Below are 25,262 nucleotides of genomic sequence, written 5' to 3'. Positions count from 1 at the left end.
CTCTTCGGTTGGTCATTCTGCTATTTCTGGAGTTTCATATGGGTGAAGGGTTCGGTTAAGGAGTTACGGGCTTGCAGTCTAGACGTCCACCGTTCCAGCGGAGTGTATCATACCACGGCAGGAAATGAAATCGACGAGCGTCTGCTTGATGAATTGCTGATATGTGCCCACATGTGATTGGAAAGGGGCTGTGCCATTGAAAGGGCTGGAGTTGGCATGCTCTCCTGTTCATATACGTCGATGTCATTCTACAAATCATCCCCAACGCTGCCAGGCGCACAAAGCAAGCACGCGCCATATGCTGGGCCGACGACGGATCTCACACAAACGCCAGACGCCAGTCAACCCATCCGTGAACATTCCAAATCGGTATCCTCCCTCCGCGAATTCTGCAATTACTGAGACCACGGCCCGCCAGGTGACAACATGATCGTTTTCAAGCCGGTGTAGCTTGTCAGAATGTTTGAGCTATGCCCCTTCGCTGCCAAACTCCCTGGTCCATTCCTCGTTCTTCTTCAGGTCCACTTCGGAAACAGTTGGCCGGCTGGACTTGATAGCTCTAATGAAATCTTTCTTCTCCACCACTGGCTCGAGCAGCTCATCCGTACCTAACTTCTCCCATGTCATTTCTATTGCGTCGGGATCCCCTGGAGAGCAGGGCGTGAGCTTTTCCTTGCCATCTACAGTTACCTGTAGAACAGTTAGCTTTATCGTGGAACAGCTTGAGGCCAGCCGCCAAACCCACCCTTTTGAAATGTGTCGCCTGCTGGATCTTGCGCACGGGCTGCATCAACGCATCTTGCACCACAATGCTAATGTCGGAGCCGGAGTATCCCTCTGACGCCTTGGCCAGCTCACGAAAGTCTTCAGGTTTCAGCGCCGTCTTGGTGTCACCCACGGCGAGCTTGAACATGGTGGTTCGAGCGGCGAGGTCGGGCAGGCTGATGTGCACCCTGCGCTGGAATCGACGGCGGATGGCGGCGTCAAGCTGCCAGGGTATGTTTGTCGCGCCCAGGATCAGCACTCCCTTGGTATCCTTGCCCACGCCGTCCATTTGTACCAGCATCTCGGTCTTTATCCTTCGGGAGGCTTCCGACTCGCCTTCGCCGCGCGGACCGCACAGCGCGTCGATCTCGTCGATGAAAATGATGGAGGGCTTGTTCTCACGCGCCATGGCGAAAAGCTGCCGGACTAGTCTGTAAAGAAAAACGGGTTAGCTTGCGGTGGCTGAGGCAATGGGGTTGTCCTTTTAGCTCACCTTTCACTTTCACCCATCCACTTGCTCACCAGGTCCGAGCTGCTCACGCTGAAGAACGTACTTTTCGCTTCCGTTGCGACAGCCTTGGCCAGGTAACTCTTGCCTGTGCCGGGAGGGCCGTACAGCAAGATGCCTTTCCATGGTTGCCGCTTGCCCTGGAACAGGTGCGGAAACTTGATGGGCAGTAGAACCGCCTCCTTGAGCGCCTCCTTGGCCCCGTCGAGCCCGGCAACATCATCCCACCTGATGTTGGGTCGTTCCTGTAGAATCGCTCCTGCGAGCGCGTTTCGAAGCTTCTTGCTGTCCTCGTCCAGCTCAGGGGCCCCGTCTTCGCCGGCCTCCTTGCCCTTACCCGTGCCCGCCGTTGATGTGCCGTTAGCACCCACCATCCCGGGCTTCTTGCGCTTGGCCTCCGAGTCCGCGATATGTGCCTTGAGTTTCTCGGCCCGGTCCATGTACTCGCTGGTCTTGGCACGTATCATCTCCTTGGACTTGGGATTCTTTTCCCACTTAAGCGCCAGCATGAACAGCTCCAGGGACTGGTAGTAGAGTTGGTAGGCCTTTTCATATTGCGCCGCGTTGTCGGCGTCGATGGCTTGGCGCACCTGCTTGATTGCGCGGTCCAGGAAATCCGTGTTTGACATGATGGGCTGCAGCGTTCGGCGGTTCGGACAGAAGTGGGAGAAATCTAGGGTGTGCTTGGTGTTTTGGGTCGCTGCCGCAGGGATGCTGGCATTTGGCCAGGGACGAGCGCAAGTCCTCGTCTCTCAAGCGCCAGGGCAGAAGGACCAGAAGGCGGGGGCTTACTGAAACTCGTGCCCGGTCCTCGAATTTGCGACGCGTGTGTCGTTCAAGTTACCTGAATGAACTGGGGGAGGAAATCCGGAATAGATGAAGTTGCATCTGGGAGGGGAGTTGTTCGTCACTTCTTGGATTCGTGCAGGTGCTGTGGTTGACCTGGAAGCGCTAGCGCGGGGCTGACGCCACTTGCTTGGGACGCTTAAGGTGGGGATTCTGTGCTGTTAACCTCTTGGCTGGTAAGCCCTACATAACACTAACATATTTATTCCAGGCTCCAAAATTGAAGCCCGGGCAGTCTTGCTCTCACAAGGCGGTTGAACCTCCTTTTCTTAGGCCACTGTATCATCCCCTTTGTTCACTATTGGAAGGATCAGGTCTTGTCTTTGGTGATCCACCGTGTTGAGAGGAAGAATGGCCGACGTCCAAGCAAAACTGCAAAGCCTCTCTGAACAGTTTACCAAGCTTCAACAAGGTGCTGCCTTTCTTGCTATCTATATCCTCTTCGGCGTGTTGCTTACTCAATACACAGACCTTCAAGATGCCGTACAGTCACGGCAAAAGCTTGAGGCTCAGAAGCAGGAGAATCTCGGCGTGCAAAAGGTTTGTTTCGTGCTGTTGAACTCGCGGGATGTTTGTTGGCTGAGGCCGCTCCAGGAATTTGCCAAACTGAAGGAGGGCGAGACTATCTACAAACTTATCGGCCCCGTTCTGCTCAAGCAAGACCAGGCTGATGCAGAGAGTACTGTGAACGGCCGGCTGGAGTTCATTAATAAAGAAATGTAAGTCCAAGAATGCCAGGCCTGGACTTCGCTAATACGTCAAGATCCCGACTGGAAACACGCATCAAGGAGGCTCAAGGGGAGATTGAGAGGAAGAAGGGTGAGATTATACAGGTTCAAGCTAGTGCCCAAGCCGGGGGAGCACCGGCCGTCAAGGCCTGAGCCGGTTGCGGTAGGATTACACTGGCCGGCCCTCCGCGCTCCGCTTACAACATTGGTTCTGCAAGTGATTGAGAACAGAACCCTTGTGACGGAGTGATAAGATCATTAATCATGATAAGATACCCCAACGCCGTGCTCCTGCGAGAATGGAGAGGTGATAAAGTACTTTACAGCTACGTTCTCCGTACCTCGGATCCGTCAGTTGATGGCCATAATCGTGAAACCCCAAGGCAGTCCCATATTCTTGCAGGGGCGGTCGGTAACCCAGCCGGCAGTGTTGTCTAAAAGATCGTCCCCAGTGATACCGGAAGACGGGTTGGCATGCTGTCCAAGCTCTTGACCCTCGACAGCCTCAACCACAAAGTCGACGATACCGCTCCTGGCATAGCATGCGCTTAAAAGAGAAGTGTCGGCGATCTTGCTGAGTACCACCGTCCGTTGCTGGCTTTCTTTGAATAGCTGAATCTCTCGCGAGGCTAGGCCAGCGGATAGCGTGCGGCCTAGCGAGCTCAGACGCCGGAAGATCAAGACCATGCCGGCTACCGCCTGGACATATAGGCATAACTTGTCATGTTCCTCAAGACCAGCGATAAACCCGGGCGACTTCTCCGTCACGAATGCACGAGAGTCGGTGTCGAAAACGGCGTTCAGCATTCCTTCCAGAATAGATGGGCGTGTGAGGATGCCGTGGGGGTCTTCGAGGTTGAAGACGCCCCTGAACTTGTCGAAACACTGGCTGAGAAGGTCAAAGAGTGAGGCTTCAGCTGATATTGAGGTTCGTCCCATGTCCCAAAGCAAAAAGTCCATGGATGCTTCAATGCATGCTATGCGAGATTAGCACATTTCTAATGTGCTGCTAGGTGGGGATACTTTACCTCGACATCTGTCGTCTGCAGACACGATATGCTGAAGGGAAGCCATTGTCAGGGTTGGTCAATAGGGGTCTGCCAGGCGCGTGATCCAAAGCAAACGAGTACGAGACATCAAGCCCAGAAGAATAGGAAGAAACGAGGAGGCCTTCCCGGCGATGTTATACTTGGAACGGCGGCCCGTGCCTGCAAAGATGGGCCAGTCCCCTTGCTCCGACTTATCGCTTTGCAGTTCCAATATCGGAAACTGAAGTATATCTTGAGTAAGGCCTTCTAGTAGGAGTCTATGGTTCGTGGCACGTCGGGACAGGGGCGAAAAGAATTTTTGACCACTTCCGTCCCGATAACTCCCGAGTGAAGCCTATGCGAGCAAATCGCAAGGGCTGGAGACCGTGGAACGCGAAATTTTACTAAACGTTAGCCACCGAGTTTGGAAGATAGATGCCAACACATTGTCCAGTCTGGTCAGAAATCTGATATGCACCGCGATGTCGTCGTGCTATGTTGGTTTCGCCATTGCCTTGTCTTCTGAGGCTCAAGGCGGATAATCCGCGCAGGGGATGGTCTGAGGGCCACAAATGCTGAGAATTAGGTGCATAGAGCAATCAAATTGCCATCCGATACGATACTGCAAGAAGTACGGAGGTGTTCAATACTCAAATCCATCGTGATCGGCGAAGAGTTGACTTGGGTATACTGAGCACTCCGTAACCATTAAAACATTGGTCATTGTTACTGGGCATTATTTTGCGGGCAGTGGCAACGGGCTGCAGGGCAGCCGGGAGCTTGGGCTCCAGACTCCACCCTGCAGACGAGGGAAGCAAGCGGGGCAAGATTTCATTGTCTCTTTCATTCAGCAGCTCCGCTTCACCTACCCCGCTGCACATCACTGCCTCACCGTTTCCGGCAAGGCTGATGGTGGGGTCGAGTTCACGCATGCCAGGCTGCCAGCAACGCCAACTGGGCCTTATTAGTGTACCTTATGTACCTAGACCAGAAGCTTCCTACAGCACGTCCTACAGTAGCGACCTCGGCTGACGACTGCTTCTCAAAACCTCCCGTCAACACTCCAGATTCCGTGAATCTTATCACCGACGACAACGGACGATGATTTCGGGCACGTCAACAGTTACATCTTGGTAATAGTGAGCTGCCGCAAAGCAGTGCTGTCTCTCCCAGCTCCCGAATCCATGGTCTTTCGCATTGTTCTCCACGATGAACTCCCTCAACTCCCTGAACTCGATTGAGGTCACCAGGCCCATGAGTGCCAAGGAGCTGACAACCATAGCGAAAGAATTCAACTGGAACCCTCGCATTGGTTTCAAGTACTGGGTTCGGGCCGCTGAGACATGCTATCATGAGGTTCGCCGTGCCTTACCATTCACCGGCAGTTGGCTTCGCAGCTAACCAAGCTCCTACACACAGGGCCAAGTCTATCTCCGGGAAGCAAATTTTGCTTCAGCCTATATGATTCTCTTTCGATACTCGGTTCTCGTTCTCGAAAATCTCCCCAATCATCCCGAAGCGAAAGAGCCCGATGCAAGGAGATCCCTCAGGCCGCACCAGAAACGGATTCCCCGCGTCATAGATGTTCTTGAGCGCCTACGGCCGGAGATCGACAAGACATACGACCAGTGGCTGGAGCGCCAAACAACTCGGAGGGATGCAGATAGAGAACCCCTCCGGCCGCCGTCATCATACACAAAGCATGCGGCTAACGACTCAGCGTTCTCCTGGAGTTATGGCCCACACAGGAATATTATCAATGCCAGGGATTACCAAGACCTCGCCGTGGATTTGGCTAAAAGGGAGATGCGCAGACGCACGCCCGAAACCGGGCTCCTCGAGGACGACAATGGCGTCCAGCGCAGCCTTGACCATCAACGTGAGCCGAGCGGGAAGCCCAGCTGGCGGTTCAGTCCTCACGACATGAACGATGACGAACTCAGGAGGCAGATGGAAGAAACCCGTCGGCAACTAGACCGGGTCGGAGACCATAAACGTGACGATTATCGCAGCGATGATTCGGTACAACCGGCCACGTATTATTACCCTTCCATCATCAAAGCATCAACGCTGCGGTATGAGGTTTACGAGCCTTCGCCTTCCCCAGCGCGGGATGAGAGTTCAAGATTCCAACCGCCGCGGCCACCGAAGGAGAGTTTTCCTGAACGAGTCAAGTCAATTAGACCGCCCCCCAGACCTGGGAAGGAGCCATTCAGATCTAGCCCGCCCCCACGCTACCGACTCGACGAGGAACTCGGACCTGCCCTACCACACAAGGTAGCCGCAGAACCCGCTGCGAAGCAGAGTATTGACATCATCGAACCGGCCGCCCGCCTCGAGAATGGCGATCCTCTCCGGGCGATCTTCCTGCCTACAGGGTTGCGTCAAAAATTCTTGGACATTGCCGAGGATAACACACGCATACTAGGGATCGAAACATGCGGGCTGCTATGCGGAGCGATTGTTAGTAACGCATTCGTCATTACGCACCTCGTGATTCCGGAGCAGAAAGGCACCCCGGACACATGCGAGACGGTGAACGAGGCGGCCATTACTAACTTCTGCATCGAGAAGGAGCTGGTCACCATTGGCTGGATCCACACTCACCCGACCCAAACATGCTTCATGAGCTCGCGCGACCTGCACACGCACTGCTCGAACCAGGCCCTCCTCCCCGAGAGTATCGCCATCGTGTGCGCCCCGCGACATGAGCCTTCGTAAGTGATATTGCCCCACAATATCTGCATGGTGCTATCGGTCCTCGTGATCTAACGTAGTTCTCTAGATGGGGGATATTCCGCCTCACAAACCCCCCAGGGCTCCCTGCCGTCTTGGGGTGCCAGAAAGGCGATGTCTTTCACGAGCATCATGTTGATAATCTTTATGTTGAAGCTAGCCATGTCGTCCAGTCGGACGAGTACGATTTCCAGGTGTGCGACCTGCGGCCGGGACATCAGCGTTGATTCAAGGTCGTTACTTGCCGCATTTCGCTTTGCCGGGCAGTGGCGGACAGGAAAGCTACCCTTCAAAGCATGATCCAATTGCTTGACAGGTTTGGGGTTTTTGTTGGGGCTGGTGGCCCTGCTGCTATGGAAGACCGGGCGTAACATTTCGACGAGAGAAGCAAGGGGCTCGGTATAAAGTTACACACAGAAAGATTGCATAGCCACGGCGTCCTGGTGGGAAATGAGGGTTGATATGGGTTGCAATGTTGGCTTAGTGTTGCCTTTGCTTCTACTTCACATGATTAGCGCATTGCTTTCACACCTTTCGTCGAGTTGCCAGCCACTGACAGCTGGTTGCTATAGTGTATGCTCTCTAGAGTGAAGGAGCAAGTTGACGGATACGCTTGCCAACGAGCGGTTCACCGTTTTAGCAGATTTGGAAGATGCGATTGATGCCTGCTCAAGAAGGTCCCTTCTTCACAGCCTCTCACTTACCAGCTTTAGGCGTCCCTTCTTGCGGCATGGAGGTCTCCCGCTGCCAACTGCTACACTGCAGCCACAGCTGCCGTGGCTCAGTCCTTTCTTGCCCGCCGCAGCGAGCTTTCAGTACTCCACCTCCGGCTGATTTCAGGGGGGCGGAGGAAGCGACCCCATTTGGGAGCATGTTGACGACGTCCTTCAGAGCCGGGCCTCTCAACCTCACGGCTGTTCACTCATGTTCTCTTGCCCCACCGATGACATTGCGGTCGAACCGGGGTGTTACACTGGATTATTGGTCTTAACAGCACGCAGTGAATTCCCCCCAGGCATACCGATTACGATATCTGTAAGGTTATGGGCTTTTGTTCTGCAATGGCCCCATGTCCTTAATAATCAACCCTCTTATAGCCGGGTGACGAGGGCGGAACAGGCATTTCCGGGTTGTCAAGATGCCTTCAACGATGCGGCTTATTAGAACAGGAGGAGATACCGTATATTATAAAGGGGATTTGAAACTTGGAGGACATGGGTTGAAGGCACCCAGCTGTTAATCCCACATAGGATCCGGTTCGGACGGTGGAACTCGACAACCGAAGAGACCATGAAATTCCTCAACCTATTGCTCGGTGCTGCTAGCGCTGGTTTGGTGCTCGCAGCTCCGGCCTGTGATGCGCCAACTCCAACGTCCAAGACGACCAAGCGAGCAAGCAAATTCCAATTCGTCGGCGTCAATCAGTCGGGTGCGGAGTTCGGCAAGGACACACTTCCTGGCCAACTTGGCAAGCACTACACCTGGCCGGTGCGGTCGAGCATTGATGTGAGTGAGGAAGCCTGTCAAGAAGAGTGACGAATGGTCCTAATAGGTGTATCACCTGGCAGACTTTGATGGGCAAGGGCATGAACACTTTCCGTGTAGCCTTCATGATGTAGGGTTGCCCATCTGTCACCTTCCTCCTGGCAGGAATCAACGAGCTTTGAGAAGCTAACCGTGACATTCGCTGGCAGGGAACGGCTTATCCCCAACAAGATGACTGGCACTATCAACACCACGTACTCCCAGGGCCTCACAGATGTATGCGCAACAAGTCAATGAATTCTCCAGCTTCATTGGTGTAGCAGCAATGGAAGCTGACCACGCCTCAGATTGTCGGGTATATCACAAGCAAGGGGGCTTACGCGGTCCTTGATCCACACAATTTTGGTACGCTTTGAACGTAATAGCCCAGTTCCCCATCACCAGAAAGCTGACGAAAGTGATGCCGTGTAGGGCGCTACTACGAGCAGGTCATCACAGATGTCGAAGGCTTCAAGGCGTGGTGGACAACAACTGCAAAGCTCTTTGCCAACAACGACAAGGTCATTTTTGACACCAACAACGAGTACCACGACATGGATAACTCCCTTGTCCTCCGGCTCAACCAGGCCGCTATCGACGGCATCCGCGCGGCAGGGGCTACGTCGCAATACATCTTCATTGAGGGCAATTCATGGACGGGGGCATGGACCTGGGTACGTCAGCTACCTACCTCATGTTTATGCCATGTCAGCTTAGGTAGTAGACGCAAGGCTCCTTGACATGCTAACCCAGACTCTTTGGTCCAGGTCTCAAGCGGCAACGGCGCCAACCTTCTCAATCTCAAGGACCCTGCCGGAGGCGACAAGCTCATCTACGAGATGCACCAGTACCTGGACCGCGACGGGTCGGGCACCTCGGAGACGTGCGTGTCGTCGACCACTGGCGAGGAACGCATCCGTGAGGCGACGGCGTGGCTCAAGGCCAACAAAAAGAAGGGCATCCTGGGCGAGACGGCCGGCGGCGCCAACGCGCAGTGCATCGCTGCCGTCACGGGCATGCTCTCGTACATGGCGGCCAACTCGGACGTCTGGACGGGCTGGCTCTGGTGGGGCGGCGGCCCGTGGTGGGGGAATTACATGTACTCGATTGAGCCTCCGAGTGGTGTGGCGTACCAGAGGGTGCTGCCGAGTTTGCAGCCGTATATCTAACTAAGGTCACGGTGGTTTTGGGGGGACTTAGAGGGCAATCTGTTAGTAACACAGTCGCTACAGTCCGGAAGGAGTCCAAAGGTTGACAGGAACGGAGAGTGTTACCGTCAGTTATCTTGTTTCGGGTCTCAATGTCCTTCATCTCATTGTCGACTGAGTAGTCCTGCCAGCCCCCGATGATGAGGGAAGGGGATTGTGTTGTGTTGGACGATCAATCGCTATAAGGTCACGGTATGAAGGAAAGGTAGGGCTCTGACTGGTCCTCCTTGAGCAGGTGCAGAGCGTATTCACCGCGCTCACGTTCTTGCCTGGGATGGCAGATACGGTGTTCTCAAAGTGGTTCTTAGGCATTTCCCGGCACCTCGTGGGGAAGAGGAGAAGAGCCAAGGCAACTCTGACTACCTAGGTAATGTGGCGGGCCCATGATCGAGCTCACTCTCCTCACCGTATTCGTTTAGTCAGTCGTTGTCCTTGGGTGCTCAAGGACCGCTTCCCGTTTGCCTTGGCTCCATTTCTTCCACCCTGCAATTCGATTTTCACTGCTCTTGTTGAGGTGGAAGATGACCTTGCCTGTAGCTGGAGGCTTCGCGGCGAATCTTATTTTCTATGGGGTGTTGAGGAGGATTCGAACTCGGGATGTTAGGAAAGGGTTGTACTGGGGTACTATTCGGGATGTTAGGAAAGGGTTGTACTGGGGTACTATTCGGGATGTTAGGAAAGGGTTGTACTGGGGTACTATTTGAGCCCTTCATGTTCCACTTCACCAATCATACAACCCAGGGGGGGTGAAAGTAGAAAAGCGGACTTGAGTCATATACTACAGGCCAGTATTCTCAAAGGTCCCAAGGATGAGTTGAGCAGGGCTTTTACACACAGAGGGTCCAGTCACACTATGAGGAATGCATACTACCAGTAGCAATAGAACGGTTTTATGGTGAAGACTGAAGAGGAAGAGAAACTTAGCAACAACCCCTTCTCTAGAATCTAGAGCCGTCGATACAGGCCGTTATGTTTGTTTTTCGACCTGATTTCTTTGGTTACGCGATACAGGCCGTCATAGCAAATCCCGACGCAGGGGGCGAGCGCCTTCTTGGGTCCCGCGCCTTCTTGGGTCCCGCGCTGCGAAGGACGCGGACCGGATTCCCAGTGCGCAGCGACGCCTGCAGGCACTTGGTTCCCCAGCTGGGGTCGGCCAAATGGAGCGGGTCGCGGTGTTTGATGCTGCCGTCGGCGCTGTAGAGGAGCACCTCGCCGCGGTCATCATCCATATCGCCGGCATACGCTGTGGCCTTGCCCGATACGACGATCGAGTAGGCACCGGTCTTGACAGAGCCGTAGATGCCCTGCATGGTGTGGCCGTGCGCCCCGTGGAACCACGCGGCGTGCTGCAGCGGCCACCAATCCCCCACTGCCAGCCCGTTGTCGCCGTAAACGTCGGCTTTGCGCTTCTCGTCTAACTATCGCTCGTCAATCATATAGACTGGGCCTGAATGTTTTCCCCGCTTCAATCTCAATCCGTGCATGATTCCCTCAAGACCCCAGATTGGATGGTCCCGAGGGGGATAGCGAATGTCGTCCGAATCGCTGGCGCTGCCCTGGCTGCCATTACCAACAGTCGATGAGACGACCATGGCTTTACCCGCCATGGTGTTGGCCGGAGGCATGTCGGTGTTTGCTTCAGAGACATCAACCTTGATTTCATGTGGTGCATCATCGTTGACAAAGACCGATTCGTCACAATTGTCCTCTCTGGCAGCTTGGATGTTCTCGTCTTTGTCAGATCTTTATCAGCATGACGATTCTCCTGCAGCTCTCTGCCCCCACTTCTTGTTCTCATTTGCATCGGATGCTCACCTTCCGGAATGTCAGCAACACAGTTGAGGGGCTGGACTTCACCGTTGATTGTGCCTCCCAAGGCCGCAGAAAAGCTCACCGCTGACCACGCCATCGTAAGGGTCAGAAGACGCAGGGCCTGCATCTGCTGCGAGATCTTCGGCAGTGGGTGCGTTTGTCGTCATTTTGGAAGGGCTGAAGTTGTCTGCTCTATCCATGCTGTCAGTTGAGGTTCCTCTCATGCCCGACGGATGGCTTGTTGGGGCCTCGAGCGAACAGGACAACACCGGCACTCGGCTGCCTTTACGGTTCACACGGCATCTTTGATGGCAAGTAGCCACACAGGCGTCTGGATACATCGTTTTCTGCTCGAGATTTCCGATGTATTGATGCGAGATGCGTCAAAATAGCTGCAACACGTACCTAACGTCAAGATGGTCCTTATTCGGGTCGTCTGAATGTTCTGAAGTGAGAGACTTCAGCGAGAAGAGAGGAAATCGACTGAACTGCTTTGATTTCTGCCGAGGGTTTCATGGAGCGGGTCAGTGAGCAAGAAATTCAAGTGAACTTAGGGCGCAGACCCTCTCCCCCCCTTCGAGTCGGGAGCTCAGACCGCCAAACCGTCCGGCTTGGACCGATTACTAAACTCAAAGGGAGCGAACAGTGCTAAACTCGACAAGCTGGCTGATTTTGGTATGAAGAGACGAGGGTGAGGATACGAAGCGGTCGACAGGACGAGGGGATCCGGCCGGGTGCCGTCGATGAGATTCTTTGACCATGGCATCGAACTATCATCCTGAGCGCGAATCTAAACATTGGTTGGGTCCAGTATCCCGTTGCTTTGCCTATATAGGTAGATATCTGCCTGTTCATGCCCACGGAGCAAGACATTTGTAACCGTGACTTGAGATACTCTAACTTCGTGGCTTCACTGGATCAACTGTGACAGAAAAGGGGTAAAGGGGGTGCAGGGAGAAGCCCCTTTTTCCAGAGTAAATATGGTCCGTGCACGCCATGCTTGGAGGAATGATCGAACGGATTAGATTTCAATAATTAATCACATCCAATCCCTCATGGACGTTACCTAAGGTAGTCTTAGGAATTATAAGTCCTTTGGCCCTGGGAAGAAAGAAGGGTTGTTGTGCGAGATGGCACATGAATCCATTCACCATTCCCGGCGCACAAAGAGGATGATCAAGTCAAGTTGCAGGCCGGGGTACATGATATTGCAAGGGTTCGTGATAAACTGATCACCATACCCATTTGCCTTTATATCATGGCCGTACACTCCCCCTTAGTTGTGTACCTAGAGATACATGGATTGCCCTGCTCGTCCGTTCGCTCCCAACCAAGTCACTTCGATTCTGTAACGCCGCATGTGATGCAATATGCACCATGGTCTGTGACTGGGAAGGACCGTCCCGTTCAAGCCCGCAAGGAGGGACGTGGTTGGCGCCCGCGTAGCATGCTTGTTATAGGACCATAAGGCGTGTCGACTTGGCCAACAGCTTCAAAGCCGAACTTGGAGTACAATTTCACACCAACTGGTGAGGCCAGGACGTAGCCATGCCGTCCAAGACGATCCATATCTTCACATATGTGCTGCATCAGAATAGAGCCGAGTCCTTGGCGTTGGTATTCCGGACAAACGGACATGATCGTTATTCCTGTGGCATATTAGCAAGCGAGTCAAATAGCGTCACGTATCCCGGTGCAAGCTGCAACGTACGGCATACAATGTCCAGATGCCCAATGGCCCTTTGCCGCTCTTTTTTCAAGGCTGCCGATACTTCTAACCACGCAGACAGATCTAACGCTCCAGGGAGCCAGTCCAGTTCTTGAACTTCTGCTTGCCGCCCACCTTTGCTATTTCTGTGGTTGTCTTGTTTTTGTTTGAGGTGGCTTGCTCCTTTGGGCATCGTTCCAGAACCCATCCGGCCAAGCCAACAACGATTCCATCACTGTGGCGAATCTTCCGTAGGTGCGTTCGACCGCCTGTGATGGCTTCCTTGATGCCGTCGGCGTGCCATTCAATGATCTCAGCCTTTTGTTGCTCTGAGAAGTCGATGTCCGGACGAGGGAACATTGAACGGAAGAGTGGCCCACTTTCTGATGCTGGGTAATCAACGAAACGCGCGAGATGGTCTACATCATCCATGAAAACTGTCTCGATGTCTCGAGGCCGTTCTTCAGCTCCTGGCCTGGAGATGCAATTGCAGGGAGGCATGGCCAGTGCCATGGGACTCATCGAAGTTGACTTGAATCGAGGAGGGTTTGATGAATCGCGAGGAGCCTGGCTTGACTGGAGGGCTCATCAAACCCCTGTTGGAAAGGTGAACTTCGTGCAGTGGCGTGCTACCTTAGGAATTTGGTAGGTTGGCTTTTCTGCATTAAGGTGCGGGTAAGTTTTGGTTGGCTACCTAGCCAGGCGCTTGCCTACTGCAGCTTTTACAGGAGACATGTCGAGACTGAGTACGGTACCTACTTTGTTTCTGTACTTAACTTTAATCACTGCTGTAACTGGCATTCACACGCCACCCACCCCCTTAAGCACTCTTGATAAGAAAAACCCTTTTGGATGCCGAATAAGGGACGACTATGCGAAGGGATCGAACCTTCTGGGGTCCCAAATGGTTTGTGGCAAAAGAATCTGGAAGATGACAGCGGATCTCCTTCTGTGCACTTACACTAGCTCTGGTCTTCCCCTCGTTACCCTCGAGACACAAAACCACTAACTTTCATGCTCCTGTGATCTCAAATTCCCACTAATGTTCTTCTCCATAAGTGTCAATGACCTCCAAAACTCCAATACTTGGGCACTTCGCGGTAGAATGGGAGCCGGACCCCATGTCTCAGGCTCGAAACTTCCACGGTGACGGCTGTGTCCGCATTGCTAAACATTAAGCCCATGGAAGCCAGCCCCACCCGTCTTATCACCGCAGTTGTGCTTGTGAACGTTCCAGAGGCTCCTTTAGCAATCCTGTGGAGGCATACGTTAGCATTTTCATCCTGACGACGCCGCCTCGATGCCCTAACCTTGTCACAGAACCAAGCTGTCTCGCATCCGCTGCACTTCACGGGTGGTTTGTTCCTGTCTTGCTTAGTCTTTCGCAGGCATGGCAACTGGGGAGCCCGAAATCCCATGGCGTTCCTGGTTTGTAGTTGTTAAGCGCGGCGAGAAACTGTCGCTGTCCTGGACCACGAAAGGCGGAGTCGAATAGTGGCATGGTGAAGCCCTCGTTAGAGTTGGCCACCGAAGCCAGCTGACGAAGATGTTGCATGTCATCGTCTTTGATCTTCGCACCAGTTGTCATGATGAGTGCAGCCAGGATTATCAGTTGGTACTCGTCCCAGTCACTCTTGGAGGTAGTCGCTAAATTGCGATACTTCTTTAGGAGCTCATCGCAGAGACCAGCGTCGAGCTTCTCACGGAGGCGTGACAAAGCTGCGCTGGCTCCCTCAACTTCAATGCCATCTTGGCAGACTACCTCGTACTCGGGTCCCTTTTGGGTACCAGCGATCTCCTTAGCCAGTTGGTATGCGCGATCAAGGTCGTTGTTGCCCTCGAAAAGACCCGTAAAGACATCAGTGTACAGCCGCGCAATCGTAGATGACCAAATTGGCAGAGACTTACAGTAACCCCAGCGACTCATTTTATTGAACTGCTGCAGAGCTGTGTTCGATGGTGCGGAACCTGGAACCAGCATGTGACTGCTGCCCTCCAGACAGTACGGTACGGTAGGTACCTTCACGTTATTGCCCGGCACCACCCAGGTGCTCCTGCTCAACCCGCCCAAAGATCGTCATGCTGCGCGGTAAGCGCGTCGTGTTCTTGGCCACCTAGTGGCGTTAACCACTCGACAGTAACTTACACAGAGCAAGTTCAGCTTCAGAAATATGCCAGTACCCAACCAGGACCGTTCAAACACAGTTCATGCGGCGTACATGGCAGGCGGCGCATCCTTACGGCAAGCAAGTCAAGTTGTGGGCGTCCAGCCATTGTCACCGTCACTCATGACGAAGCATGACGCCGTGAGTTGGAGGGTCACGTTGATCCTGGACCAGTTGAACCGCGCTGCTGTCCAAGTACCCCAGCGAGACCAGATACTGGACATACTCCATGGTCCACTCCTGGCAGCGTTTGTTGACCACCTGAAAAGACGGTTACATCAGCAAGAAACGCCATGATACCAAACCAAAACACTTACACCATCAACAGGAGCTCTCACATCGCTCCTGCCAGGTACAGGCACCTGAAGAGCTGCCGCGTCGAGAGGCCCAAGGGGGAGGACGTCGGTGGAGAAGGTGCCTGAGCTAGGATCGACATGAAGCGATTCCTGGATGTGTCCCAGGAGAACCACCCTTACCAGCGACTTCAAGTCGTCTGACGTGTTGTAATTGCGTTTGAACTCGTGAGAAAAACCGATCATCGGGTTGCCAACGACGTGGATAACGGTTCCCGTGCAGGGCTCGGTTTTGGAAGGGGCTTTCTCCACGTCTGAGGCATTGGGAATGAAGATTGCGAAGTGACCGCGTGCTTTGGACGTTCGCCCGGACACGAAAAGGTAAACGGGACGGCAAGCCATTACTGCTAGCTAGGGGGAAACAACGAAGATTCAACAAGATGATCCAAGGCGGTGATGAACTATACAGGGTGAGCCGCTTGCCTTATTTCAGGGGAGAGTCAAAGGTAAGCTCAATATATATAATATGGTGAGCCGGCTCAGGCAATTGTGTATTACTCTTGATTGTTGAGAGAGTGAGACTTCGTCCAGTCTCCACTCTCCAGGCGAGATCAGCTTTGAGGTTTCGTTTCAGCTTTCAGACTTCAAGCTGGGGCAGGGTAACCCTAACCCTGAGATGGCAGGGCTTTAAACCCCAAGATTAAGGTAGGTAGACCCCAAAATCATTTCCATTTTCCATTTCCCAACTTTCCCTAGTCCCGACTTCCCATCGTGAATCGTGATCCACCCGAACATACAACAATGATGACCTTACCTACGGATACCTACCTCCTAGGGAACACAGGTTTTACCTGCTTAGAGCCTCCCCATAAACGCCACAATCTCTGGTGTTCTCTTGGCCTGCAGATCCTGAACGGCGGCGGCGAACGGTGGCTTGCACCGTGACTGACCTGTGCAGAGCTGAGGACCTTTCCGACCCTTCCGGCGGTTATCCAGCAGATATATACTCGGTACGCTGGTGTCGGAGAGGCGTCGCATCCGTTGTTGGGTTATGAAACCTGAGGCTGGAATAAGATTAACCTCGCCTAAACCCGAAGGCTGAGGCATGGCCAGCCTGGCTGGGCTCACGATCAGTCCCCTGGCCCGGGGAGAGCGGGCGCCTTGTCAAAATATAATCATGCAAGCCGCGATAATAAAAAGCAAACCGGGAAGATCTAGAAGTGTCGTCTACCAGAGAGAAGATGCCTTCAATCCCTGTGCTCGAGTCAGTCTTTAAGAGACTTCAAGTTCCACCTGGCACCGGCCCTGCTCCTGGAAACGTCCTACGCGAGAGTAGTATCTGGCCAGGCACAGTCCTTGGGATCATGTTGACTGGATGCCATGGCTGCTTCTTCACTGCAATCCTGTCTCTGTTGGCTTTGGCTACTTGCAGTCCTTGGCCTTTCTGCTGCGGCTGTAGCCAGCCAAGTTCATCATCGTCATCTTCTTCATGACTCTTTTCACCATGTTAACTCGCAACATCTCCCAAGGTGGCTCACCTCGAATGCAACTATCTCCAGTGCCGGCGCTAACGTGACCGCGAACACCAACACCACCAACCCCAGACATGGTGCCGAATACTTTTACTCGGTGAAAAGGCCCTTCTCCGTCGCCGGCGTACCGCACCTAGTAGGTTGTCATGGGCTGACCATCGGGGACGCTCCGCAGGACCTAAAACCGCTGTGCCACGACTATATCGACGCAATCCAGACCCGGCCCAGCGCGACCCTGGACTCATGGACACGGAGGAAAATCCTCGGACAGCTCCTGAACTGCACGACAAAAAGGTAAGTAACTTGCAACAGTGCACTATTAGATGAATACAAGCTGAGACACTGAAAGCCTCTACCAAGCCTTTCCCTGCAGAACCAGTCCTGAGCCACAGCTGGGACCCAGGGTCGCCGTCGAGCTCGACCCAGAGGACCGCTATCCAGAATTTCTGCCAGTGAGTGGATCCATCTCGTCAGACATTCGTTCATTCGAGGTACAATGCCTTCGCCATAAACAATTGACTGACCGTGTGTGCACACAATAACCCAAGATTTTCAAGCCGGCCACCCGCCGCTATGTGGAGGAGTCTGCATGCCCCAAACCGCCAGAGGACCATAAGCCGTGGCAAAACTCGAGATTGGACCTTGTTGACGTGCCAATCCTGGTTTTGGAGCAAACGTGGGTTGTCCCTCATTTGCCCCTGCCTTACCCCCCCCCCCCCCCCCCCCCCCCTCTCTTTTTCCTGGCCGAGGGCATCCACTTCACGTCAGGGGTCGCTGACTACCGACGAGCACAGCCCATTACAGTACATGCGATGCACGGCCCAGAAACCCAAGGACCAAGTTGCGGGTTGCGTCGACGCCGAAATCGCCAAGCTCCCTTGGCTCCCCTACTACGCCTACACTTGGGGCGGCCAATCCCAGTGCGAGGACCTCGCGTCCATCTTCATCTCCATCACCTTTGACATCCTCGCCCTCGTCTGCCACGCCATCGGAACCATCTACCTCGCGCGGCGCAAGGGCGAGCCCCCGCCGAGCTTCTCCTTTGTTAGCATGTGGGGGATGGTGCTCACCGGGTTCTGCAAACCCATTGCCGAGGGGTTCCTTCTCAACGCCATGTCTCCGGCCCCGGGCTTTTCAATGGGGCCCTACTTGCTGCCGTTCCTACGGCCCACCGGCTTCGCCCTGGCCGCCTTTATCAGCGGCGTCTGGGGGTCGCGCGGCTGGGGCTTGATGTATCTCTTCATGGATGGTGTTGTGACGATGCTCACCTTTTTCGCCTTCAACCTGCGGATCGACATCTGGAAGGGCCCCGCGGTAGTCCCAAGCCTCGGCAGCATTGTCACCGCCGGATCGTTGCCACCGCCGCAGCTGCCGACCGTGTATGGTGGACTGTTTGTCGCGACGCTGCCCGGAGCGCTCTTCGTTGCCGCGTACTTCCTGGCGGGGCTGTGGCCAACCATGGTGTTGGTTGGATGCTGCACCAAAACCTGGAGCCTGGTCAAGCTGGGGTTTGCGATTTGGCTGACGTGGGTATGCTTCTTTCTCATGATATTCACAAGCCCGTTCCTCGCCATCTGGGAGATGGTGTGGAAGAAATGCAGCAGCAAGGAAAAAAGGTTCGGGCGGTTCCCGGCAGTGGGGTGGTACGCCAAATGGTTTCGATCGTCCGAGCATCCCAGGCTGAGACTTGTCGGCGTTTATGGTTACTTGCTGTGGGTTTCTCTCCAGTTCGCCGTCTTTGTCGGGCGGTGGATGGTGTTGGCAAACCTACTGCCCCTGGCCGGTGATGCCTGGTGTCCGGGATTGCTCCGGGACATCGAGGCTGGGAGCGCCCTCAGCACAATTTTTCTGGTTGCCGGACTCTTGGGTCTGAAGAGCCTGAACCTCACTCTGTGATGCCTAGGTATCATTTCAAATACCCCATGCATCATCTCGAGTGCGAGTTGCCGCTTCAGGCCTAGGGGTAAGGCAGTTTTCCTCCCAACACAGGCTGAACGGCGCACACAGCAAGAACAGAAACACCGCTCTCCGTGTTTGAATCTTGCTTGGCGAATGATAAGACACGCTTAACCGTGTGTTCCTGTTGGTAGGGTAGCACTTTTCTAGTAGTGCCCACACCTCTGTGGCAGTGTTGGATCTAGACAGCCTTGCGATGCACACCTCACACACTATTGAGGCCGCCTTAGGGAATGCCTGGCCAGTCAGCTGCAGCTGTACCTGTAGCTGTTATCACTTGCATTAGCTTCTTCCATTCATTTTTCTCCCACGATCCAGATCTAATACCTCAATATGGTCCCAATTCCCAAAGCTGTGGGACTGCCTGTTAACCTGGCACTGAACCCCGTCCACTCTGTTTTCATTCCCGGTCTGAATTTTGATGACAATCCCTGATCCATGAAACCTGGCCTGGTTTCTGCCTCCTTGCTAGCCATACTGTTGCCAGCTTTGGGGGCGTCGAACCATTCTACAACAAACTCTACCGAGTCTCGGGGCTCGGAACACCAACAGCCGCCGCAGGGTGTCACAACTGGCTGGCAGGCCGAGCCTAATGGCCGTGGAACTTTCTCCTTGATCTTTTCCTGTGTTCTGACACTCACCCTCTGTGTCTGGTCGGCGCTGCACCTCAATGTTCCCCCTCTATATCGACCGTTGCGGTGGCGCTTTATCGAACAAGCCAAATGGGTCCTCTACGGCGTGTTTGCCCCTGAAGTGGTTGTTGCCACAGCTGCCGCCCAGTTCATTGTAGCTTCGTGGCTGAAGCGAGAGATCCAAGCCGATGCAAAGGCGCGGCAGGAGGACGGGGACGCCGAGAGTAAATCCCGCGGCCAAAGCACTCACACCTGGGACATGACGCAGTGTTTCTACGCTGCCATGGGAGGTTTCGCTGCGAATGTGCCTGGGGTTGAGAAGACGGTTACCGTCACACCTGAGGGCATCCGATTACTCTCGTTTCTTGGTCGGTTGCCGCAGATTGACCAGCCTCAGATCGAAGACAAGAGCAAGGCCGACTGGATGGCCAAGAGCATTATCTGCATCCAAGCCGGGTGGATGGTAATTCAGGTCCTGGGGAGGGCCATCAAGCACTATCCCATCTCCTTGCTGGAGATCAACACCTGTGGACATGTTGCCTGCGCCTTGGTCATCTATCTCCTGTGGTGGAACAAGCCACTCGACGTTCAGGTGCCGACGTTCCTGAACGACGAAGACGATAAGGACCTCCTCTGTCTGATGCATCTGTGTTCCAGCATGAGCTCTGTCGACGGCATCACGGATATTCGATGTTTCATTCATGTAGCAAACGATGACGATGAGAGACTCTGCAAGCCGCCCACGGACAGGGAGAGCGTGGCCGGGGAAGGGACAGAAGCGACAAGGTCTCAACTCACAACGTATCTCTCCATCGGTTCCCCAGGCACCCGGAACCCGTCTCACTTCCTCGGCTTCCCTGAAGTGTGGTTAGGACCGGACCCGGGCCAAGGCACCGAAAACCCACACGCCGCAGCTAAGAACAAGGCATTCCGTTACAACTTCGACCTCAACTCCCCGCCAATCTCCGCGAGCTGCTCTACCTACAACACTCCCCCCTACACCGGCATGAGCCTGCGGCACAGCCGATACTGCCGACGCGTCTTCCCAGACGCCTCCAAGTCCACTTCCACCCCCGGCTCCTTAAACCCAAGCACCACCGCAGAACAACAACCCGGCCCTAATCAACCGCGGCTCTCGACATCAACCCTCCAAGCAGCCTCGCGCGCGACAGACCGCCTTCGCGCTGCATGCACATCACGTCCCGCATATAAAGCATACTACTTCACATTCGTATCACAACTAGGCCATTTCCTGGGCGAGACCGACTACGTCGTGTCGCCACGCCTGCCCAACCTCCCCTCGCTGCACAACCTGTCCCTGGGGCAGGTCAACCTGCACCGCGACCGACTGCGGTCGGTCCTGGCGCTGGCCGCGGCCGGGTACGGCGCTCTGCATGTGGTCACGACCACCGTTCCGTCGAATTCGGAGGCGAATCATGAAGCGTTGTTCCCGACGGGGTTGGAAAGGGTCTTGTGGCTCGTCTCGGCGGGCGTTATTGGCGTGTCTGGGATCGTGCTTTGGGGCTTCTTTGCCGCACGTCAGTTCTGCCCGGGTTTTGATGTGTGGGTTTCGGGCGGGGTGCCAGGGGTCAGGATGGGGGGCGGGAAAGGGGGTGTAGGGAGGCGAGAGAGGGTGAAGACGGGGGTGGTGTATTTCCTGCTTGGGACGTTCGTGATAGCGAGGGTGTTTCTGGTTGTTGAGGCGTTTGTGAGCTTGCGGAGTGCGCCGGTCGAGTTGTATGAGACGCCGGAATGGACAGATTTTCTTCCTCACTTTTGACCTTTTGCTGAATGTACATCATGATACATATTACAGGATACCTAAGTTCCGTCTTGATCAAATAGACTACGTGTGTGGCACCCCTAACTTGAACTGGACGTCGACTTCAATGTTTTACACTACTAACATCTACTGTTACAGTTCGTCATCTGAGATGTGGTGATATATTCCGGGATAACATGCATTGCGTTAGGCTTCTCAGGAGAGAAATGGTAGCTACCTACATGATTAGCAATCACAAGAGCGATGTCTCTGCACTCTCAGGCTTCGGGAACAGTGGTGTCAGTCCAGCTTCGATGCAGTCCCAGTACTCCTCGAGTAGGGCGTACTCAACTGCCTTCTCAAGGCTTTTAGCCACGTGCCACGGTCTGAGGAGGGGATCGAAGTCGTGGACAGTCAGCCCCAATCTGTTTACGTCAACGCGGATGCTCCGCCGACGACTGCTCGGTGAGCGAACGATAGGGTTCTTGTCGGTATCCCTTCCAAATCCAATGTCAGCGCCGATCATGTAAATTGTCCGAGGGAAAGGGCGGTTGTTGGGGTGCAGGTTTTGGTTGCACACATTCAACACCTTGTCAGCAGTATGGATTGTCAGGCCATCGCACCCCATGCCACAGGCGTAGTATTCGAGTGGTAATCCTCCTGTTTCTTCCCTCCATCTCTTCAGGAGGGTGTCAAACCAGGTCTTGCCACCCCTGACAACGGGTTGATGTCCCGCTGCAGATGTATCAGCCATACAAATATACAATGTCGGCTGCGTATCGAAGAAGCGTTCGTCAAGAGAACCTCCGAATCGAGTCCCAACACGCCCATGGTCAGACAGCAGCATGTCGATAACCGTGCGAGTATCCCGATCCCAATCATTGGGAACCCAGAACACGAAGATAGCCGAGACGATTTGTCCCCGATGTTTCCGGCTAGCAATATCTTTGCATGTAAGAACATGCTCGAACCCATAATTGAGAGCGAACCGGCGAACTCTCTCCTCCTGGCTTCCCACGGCGAGGATGGTGCGGCCTTTGTAAGTGCTGGCAAAGGTTCTGAATGGTGACTGGGGCAGGGTAATGCATTCCCGATTGACCCCAAGACCCAATTGTGCTGACAGCCATCGCGCAACTTCTGTCTCGGTAACCTTAGTTTTCATCGCTGTGATCACAAAGGGGATGCTACTGTTCTGGAGCCGACAGATGGTCTCCCTTGCACCAGCAGCGGGAAGGTAGTGGCCAGAATCTGTCCGGTTGAAGATGGTACTCAGGTCAATTACAAACCCGACGGTGGCTGTATTCCGCTCTTCGTTAGCATCCATCGTGACTGTGGCACTTCCGTACCTGGGTGAGATCCACCGGGAGGGAGACGGGATTTAGCTAGTGCAGACGAACCTGAAGAGAGAACCCGGATAGTTGTTGAAAGAGACGAGGTCGCAGCAGAGCTGATCTCAGGCATTTGCATCGCAGTCAAACATTGTATTTATATGTGAGACGAATGACAATGGAGGCTGGGGCTTTCCCCTACTGTGGTCGGAGCATCTCAGAGGAAACTTAACCTGTTCGACACAGAACACAGAGATGAAAGAGATTATCTCCTTCCCAACTAGGTCAGGAGACAAGAATTGTACCTGCTGTTAGTGCAACCTGATTTCTGTGCGTGAAAATTGTCCTGTCGACTACCCCGCTTAACAGACGGGAACTTCACTCAGGAACGCAGTAGCCTTGAGCCCTTGACTCACTCGTGCCATACTACACTACAGCAGTACCGAGAACACACTTGACGCTCGCCTTCCCAGTGGTCAACGGCTGACCAATGTGAAACCTTGACAAAGCAAAAGCTTTTCGCTGGATGCTGGCCTAAAGTCACATGCCCAAATACTTCGGCTTTCGCATGGAGACATAACAGTCGACGGTTGTCATGGCTTCCTGGCGCATCTCGCAAGCACGAGAGTAAGTATAAGTAATCTCATGACAATTCTGGAGTATTGTCTGCTTTTGCCGTTTCTCGATCCCGGTAGGTACCTATTTAATATTGAATGGTCGTCTTTGTCCCAGATCCAGTTCAGGAGAACAGACTAAGGTAAGTACCGAGGATGAAACCGGTAGATAACAGATTGAGAGCCTAAATGGATTGGCTGACGGACAGCCATGGGTAATATAACACGCCTTGACCGTCCAGAGTTGAGGGATATGGTACCTTGGTAGGTAAGGAAGTAATTGTTGAGTGTGTGGCCGTGAGTGGGGAGGTTTAACCATGGTACTGGCCTTGGGTTCATTTCCATGTTCAACACCCGAGTCTGCTTGTCATCTCTATCGTCATGTGTAACTTTTGAGAGCCCCTGCACTGGATGGAATTCGCAGAGGGCTTGGAGGCGCTGTACCAAGGCAGGCTCGAGGCAGGGAGGTGAAATGTTGACGTCATGATCCGCTTACTTTGGCAGTAACAACTAACATATCCGTCACGACTCTCACATGACAAAGGCGCATCCAATTCAGGAACCAGTTTGTGTAGTTGCGTACACAAGAAATTTTCAGAAGCGATTTTGAAGGTTTCCTTGACAACTTCCCCAGCCACGGACAACTTGACCATACACATCATCTCCGTTCGTAACGAGTCCAAGGCAAACCAACATGTCGGAACACTTCAGCAAGGGCGGCAGCTTTCAGGCTGTCCCACAGAAGGCCCAATCTCAGAATTTGCCAGGGTATGGATATCGCGCTGATGCTACCAGTTTTCGTCTGCGGTTATCACTGACTGCTGGTTTTCAAGACTCGAGAAAAACATGGAGCCGTCCAGCGAGTCAACGAAGTTGGAGGGAGCCGGCGAGGCCTACGAGTACGCAGCGGCTGGAAAGCTGAAGGGCTGCAAGGCATTGATTACCGGAGGCGAGTAAGTACAGAGTTTCCCGTAATCAATTGTAAGGTATCCGTTCTAATTCGACCAGTTCTGGCATTGGGCGGGCAGTCGCTGTGCTTTTTGCCCGGGAGGGGGCCGACGTCAGCATCGTCTACTTGCCAGAGGAGCAGACCGATGCCGAGGAAACGAAGAAGATGGTGGAGAAGGAGGGAACCAAGTGCTTGCTCATCCCCGGCGACCTCATGGACTACAGCAAATGCCGGGAAGCAATCCAGAAGCACGTCGACGCTTTTGGCGTCATTCACGTTCTGGTCAACAACGCGTCTAAACAGATCATGTGCGAAGATTTCGCCGAGATTGATCTTGACAACGTCGAAAGCACCTTCCGCAGCAACATTCTGCAGATGTTCGCCATGACCAAATATGCCCTGCCTCATATGAAAAAGGGCGCATCGTAAGTCATGGCCCCTGAAAGCTCTTCGTCGCTAGAGGACCAGACACTGATAACGGCCATCACCTTGTAGCATCATCAACACGACCTCAACGGTTGCTTTCCGCGGGACGGCCTCCATGGTCGACTACGCAGCCACTAAGGGCGCCATCGTGTCCTTCACGCGGTCCTTAGCCAAGAGCCTGATGCCTAAGGGCATCCGTGTCAACGCCGTGGCGCCTGGACCCGTTCATACACCCCTACAGCCCGCCTCTCGTCCTGCCGAACAGATGGAAGGGTTCGGTTCCAAGTCGGGCATCGGACGCATCGGTCAGCCGAGCGAGATTGCCCCGAGCTTTGTGTTCTTAGCTTCAAAGGACTCTGAGCTGTACTACGGCCAGGTGCTGCACGCTTATCCGCTGGGCGACTGAGCCGGGAAGGCGGTCATAGGAGGTTTGTTAGCATGAGACTACCTACCTTAGGTACTTGTACAAGGAGCACAATACTAGGCAAGAGGGAAGAATGAAACAAGGTTCTATTAAAGATAAACTACTAACGTACTTGCATAGCGAGCGGCCCAGCATAGCGAGTGGACCACTTTCTCCCCTTCTACAACTTCGTAACTTCATCACCTGTTTTCTTCCACAATACAACATGGAATCTCTTCCAAAAGAAAGCCGTATAATCCTTGCGCTCAAAGCCCTCAAAAAAGACCCAAAACTTTCCGTACGACAAGTCGCTACTATCTACGAAATCCCAAGAACCTC

General features: G+C 53.9%; 14 protein-coding genes across 14 annotated transcripts; 6 read left to right on the top strand and 8 right to left on the bottom strand.

Annotated features, from left to right (window-relative positions):
• Window positions 1–4: 4 nt before the first annotated feature.
• Window positions 5–448, bottom strand: N656DRAFT_148536 (uncharacterized protein). Its single transcript, XM_064808661.1, has one exon. The coding sequence runs from the start codon at window positions 296–298 to the stop codon at window positions 56–58; it is 243 nt and encodes an 80-aa protein (XP_064669271.1). The 5' UTR covers window positions 299–448; the 3' UTR covers window positions 5–55.
• N656DRAFT_780439 (AAA-domain-containing protein) lies at window positions 155–2,205 on the bottom strand. Its single transcript, XM_064815374.1, has 3 exons — window positions 1,259–2,205; window positions 746–1,196; window positions 155–690 (listed from the first exon to the last, which is right to left on the bottom strand). Exons 1-3 carry the CDS (start codon window positions 1,900–1,902, stop codon window positions 469–471), a joined length of 1,317 nt encoding a protein of 438 aa, XP_064669270.1. The 5' UTR covers window positions 1,903–2,205; the 3' UTR covers window positions 155–468.
• Window positions 2,206–2,470: 265 nt separating this feature from the next.
• Window positions 2,471–3,000, top strand: N656DRAFT_846002 (Prefoldin beta-like protein; the record flags this gene model as incomplete). Its single annotated transcript, XM_064819220.1, has 4 exons — window positions 2,471–2,531; window positions 2,589–2,659; window positions 2,714–2,838; window positions 2,883–3,000. 4 exons carry the CDS (start codon window positions 2,471–2,473, stop codon window positions 2,998–3,000), a joined length of 375 nt encoding a protein of 124 aa, XP_064669269.1.
• A 20-nt stretch (window positions 3,001–3,020) lies between these two features.
• Window positions 3,021–3,856, bottom strand: N656DRAFT_148516 (uncharacterized protein). The gene has a single exon (XM_064808659.1). The coding sequence runs from the start codon at window positions 3,805–3,807 to the stop codon at window positions 3,199–3,201; it is 609 nt and encodes a 202-aa protein (XP_064669268.1). The 5' UTR covers window positions 3,808–3,856; the 3' UTR covers window positions 3,021–3,198.
• A 1,228-nt stretch (window positions 3,857–5,084) lies between these two features.
• Window positions 5,085–6,838, top strand: N656DRAFT_711562 (Mov34-domain-containing protein; the record flags this gene model as incomplete). The annotated part of the gene is made up of 3 exons (XM_064811751.1): window positions 5,085–5,231; window positions 5,295–6,592; window positions 6,661–6,838. The coding sequence occupies 3 exons, from the start codon at window positions 5,085–5,087 to the stop codon at window positions 6,836–6,838; spliced, it is 1,623 nt and encodes a 540-aa protein (XP_064669267.1).
• Window positions 6,839–7,752: 914 nt separating this feature from the next.
• N656DRAFT_148462 (glycoside hydrolase family 5 protein) lies at window positions 7,753–9,509 on the top strand. The gene is made up of 6 exons (XM_064808658.1): window positions 7,753–8,117; window positions 8,180–8,226; window positions 8,306–8,372; window positions 8,444–8,501; window positions 8,568–8,809; window positions 8,903–9,509. The coding sequence occupies exons 1-6, from the start codon at window positions 7,902–7,904 to the stop codon at window positions 9,302–9,304; spliced, it is 1,032 nt and encodes a 343-aa protein (XP_064669266.1). The 5' UTR covers window positions 7,753–7,901; the 3' UTR covers window positions 9,305–9,509.
• Window positions 9,510–10,256: 747 nt separating this feature from the next.
• Window positions 10,257–11,006, bottom strand: N656DRAFT_780436 (uncharacterized protein). Its single transcript, XM_064815373.1, has one exon. The coding sequence runs from the start codon at window positions 10,651–10,653 to the stop codon at window positions 10,342–10,344; it is 312 nt and encodes a 103-aa protein (XP_064669265.1). The 5' UTR covers window positions 10,654–11,006; the 3' UTR covers window positions 10,257–10,341.
• Window positions 11,007–12,562: 1,556 nt separating this feature from the next.
• On the bottom strand, window positions 12,563–13,376 carry N656DRAFT_790309 (uncharacterized protein; the record flags this gene model as incomplete). The annotated part of the gene is made up of 3 exons (XM_064816876.1): window positions 12,563–12,804; window positions 12,867–12,917; window positions 12,953–13,376. The coding sequence occupies 3 exons, from the start codon at window positions 13,374–13,376 to the stop codon at window positions 12,563–12,565; spliced, it is 717 nt and encodes a 238-aa protein (XP_064669264.1).
• Window positions 13,377–14,013: 637 nt separating this feature from the next.
• N656DRAFT_148304 (uncharacterized protein) lies at window positions 14,014–14,994 on the bottom strand. Its single transcript, XM_064808657.1, has 2 exons — window positions 14,174–14,994; window positions 14,014–14,117 (listed from the first exon to the last, which is right to left on the bottom strand). Exon 1 carries the CDS (start codon window positions 14,842–14,844, stop codon window positions 14,212–14,214), a length of 633 nt encoding a protein of 210 aa, XP_064669263.1. The 5' UTR covers window positions 14,845–14,994; the 3' UTR covers window positions 14,014–14,117; window positions 14,174–14,211.
• A 151-nt stretch (window positions 14,995–15,145) lies between these two features.
• Window positions 15,146–15,723, bottom strand: N656DRAFT_790308 (uncharacterized protein; the record flags this gene model as incomplete). The annotated part of the gene is made up of 2 exons (XM_064816875.1): window positions 15,146–15,289; window positions 15,346–15,723. 2 exons carry the CDS (start codon window positions 15,721–15,723, stop codon window positions 15,146–15,148), a joined length of 522 nt encoding a protein of 173 aa, XP_064669262.1.
• Window positions 15,724–17,579: 1,856 nt separating this feature from the next.
• Window positions 17,580–18,891, top strand: N656DRAFT_780432 (uncharacterized protein). The gene has a single exon (XM_064815372.1). It carries the CDS (start codon window positions 17,661–17,663, stop codon window positions 18,747–18,749), a length of 1,089 nt encoding a protein of 362 aa, XP_064669261.1. The 5' UTR covers window positions 17,580–17,660; the 3' UTR covers window positions 18,750–18,891.
• Window positions 18,892–19,247: 356 nt separating this feature from the next.
• N656DRAFT_769310 (uncharacterized protein) lies at window positions 19,248–21,286 on the top strand (the record flags this gene model as incomplete). Its single annotated transcript, XM_064813694.1, has 2 exons — window positions 19,248–20,979; window positions 21,258–21,286. The coding sequence occupies 2 exons, from the start codon at window positions 19,248–19,250 to the stop codon at window positions 21,284–21,286; spliced, it is 1,761 nt and encodes a 586-aa protein (XP_064669260.1).
• A 171-nt stretch (window positions 21,287–21,457) lies between these two features.
• On the bottom strand, window positions 21,458–23,043 carry N656DRAFT_148287 (uncharacterized protein). The gene is made up of 3 exons (XM_064808656.1): window positions 22,601–23,043; window positions 21,784–22,499; window positions 21,458–21,700 (listed from the first exon to the last, which is right to left on the bottom strand). Exons 1-3 carry the CDS (start codon window positions 22,668–22,670, stop codon window positions 21,638–21,640), a joined length of 849 nt encoding a protein of 282 aa, XP_064669259.1. The 5' UTR covers window positions 22,671–23,043; the 3' UTR covers window positions 21,458–21,637.
• Window positions 23,044–23,716: 673 nt separating this feature from the next.
• On the top strand, window positions 23,717–24,945 carry N656DRAFT_780428 (NAD(P)-binding protein). The gene is given in 5 exon segments (XM_064815371.1): window positions 23,717–23,736; window positions 23,747–23,913; window positions 23,979–24,098; window positions 24,154–24,519; window positions 24,590–24,945. The coding sequence occupies 4 exon segments, from the start codon at window positions 23,840–23,842 to the stop codon at window positions 24,924–24,926; spliced, it is 897 nt and encodes a 298-aa protein (XP_064669258.1). The 5' UTR covers window positions 23,717–23,736; window positions 23,747–23,839; the 3' UTR covers window positions 24,927–24,945.
• Window positions 24,946–25,262: the final 317 nt, after the last annotated feature.

This window comes from Canariomyces notabilis (genome assembly GCF_033297395.1).
Source record: "Canariomyces notabilis strain CBS 508.74 unplaced genomic scaffold N656scaffold_14, whole genome shotgun sequence".
NCBI classification, from domain to species: domain Eukaryota; kingdom Fungi; phylum Ascomycota; class Sordariomycetes; order Sordariales; family Chaetomiaceae; genus Canariomyces; species Canariomyces notabilis.
This window is presented reverse-complemented; position numbering and strand designations above follow the sequence as displayed.

What these genes read in the sequence shown, in the direction of transcription:
- N656DRAFT_148536 (XM_064808661.1), bottom strand. Translation starts at nt 298, where the DNA reads ATGGCGCGTGCTTGCTTTGTGCGCCTGGCAGCGTTGGGGATGATTTGT.
- N656DRAFT_780439 (XM_064815374.1), bottom strand. Translation starts at nt 1,902, where the DNA reads ATGTCAAACACGGATTTCCTGGACCGCGCAATCAAGCAGGTGCGCCAA. An exon ending in TGGATGGGTGAAAGTGAAAG is followed by an intron (nt 1,197 to 1,258) that starts GTGAGCTAAAAG and finishes TTTTCTTTACAG; the next exon opens with ACTAGTCCGGCAGCTTTTCG. An exon ending in AGGCGACACATTTCAAAAGG is followed by an intron (nt 691 to 745) that starts GTGGGTTTGGCG and finishes ACTGTTCTACAG; the next exon opens with GTAACTGTAGATGGCAAGGA.
- N656DRAFT_148516 (XM_064808659.1), bottom strand. Translation starts at nt 3,807, where the DNA reads ATGGACTTTTTGCTTTGGGACATGGGACGAACCTCAATATCAGCTGAA.
- N656DRAFT_148462 (XM_064808658.1), top strand. Translation starts at nt 7,902, where the DNA reads ATGAAATTCCTCAACCTATTGCTCGGTGCTGCTAGCGCTGGTTTGGTG. An exon ending in ACTCCCAGGGCCTCACAGAT is followed by an intron (nt 8,373 to 8,443) that starts GTATGCGCAACA and finishes ACCACGCCTCAG; the next exon opens with ATTGTCGGGTATATCACAAG. An exon ending in CCTTGATCCACACAATTTTG is followed by an intron (nt 8,502 to 8,567) that starts GTACGCTTTGAA and finishes GATGCCGTGTAG; the next exon opens with GGCGCTACTACGAGCAGGTC.
- N656DRAFT_780436 (XM_064815373.1), bottom strand. Translation starts at nt 10,653, where the DNA reads ATGCAGGGCATCTACGGCTCTGTCAAGACCGGTGCCTACTCGATCGTC.
- N656DRAFT_148304 (XM_064808657.1), bottom strand. Translation starts at nt 14,844, where the DNA reads ATGCTGGTTCCAGGTTCCGCACCATCGAACACAGCTCTGCAGCAGTTC.
- N656DRAFT_780432 (XM_064815372.1), top strand. Translation starts at nt 17,661, where the DNA reads ATGCGATGCACGGCCCAGAAACCCAAGGACCAAGTTGCGGGTTGCGTC.
- N656DRAFT_148287 (XM_064808656.1), bottom strand. Translation starts at nt 22,670, where the DNA reads ATGCAAATGCCTGAGATCAGCTCTGCTGCGACCTCGTCTCTTTCAACA. An exon ending in TATCCGGGTTCTCTCTTCAG is followed by an intron (nt 22,500 to 22,600) that starts GTTCGTCTGCAC and finishes AGCGGAATACAG; the next exon opens with CCACCGTCGGGTTTGTAATT. An exon ending in CTGCTGACAAGGTGTTGAAT is followed by an intron (nt 21,701 to 21,783) that starts GTGTGCAACCAA and finishes TGGATTTGGAAG; the next exon opens with GGATACCGACAAGAACCCTA.
- N656DRAFT_780428 (XM_064815371.1), top strand. Translation starts at nt 23,840, where the DNA reads ATGTCGGAACACTTCAGCAAGGGCGGCAGCTTTCAGGCTGTCCCACAG. An exon ending in CAATCTCAGAATTTGCCAGG is followed by an intron (nt 23,914 to 23,978) that starts GTATGGATATCG and finishes CTGGTTTTCAAG; the next exon opens with ACTCGAGAAAAACATGGAGC. An exon ending in GCATTGATTACCGGAGGCGA is followed by an intron (nt 24,099 to 24,153) that starts GTAAGTACAGAG and finishes TAATTCGACCAG; the next exon opens with TTCTGGCATTGGGCGGGCAG.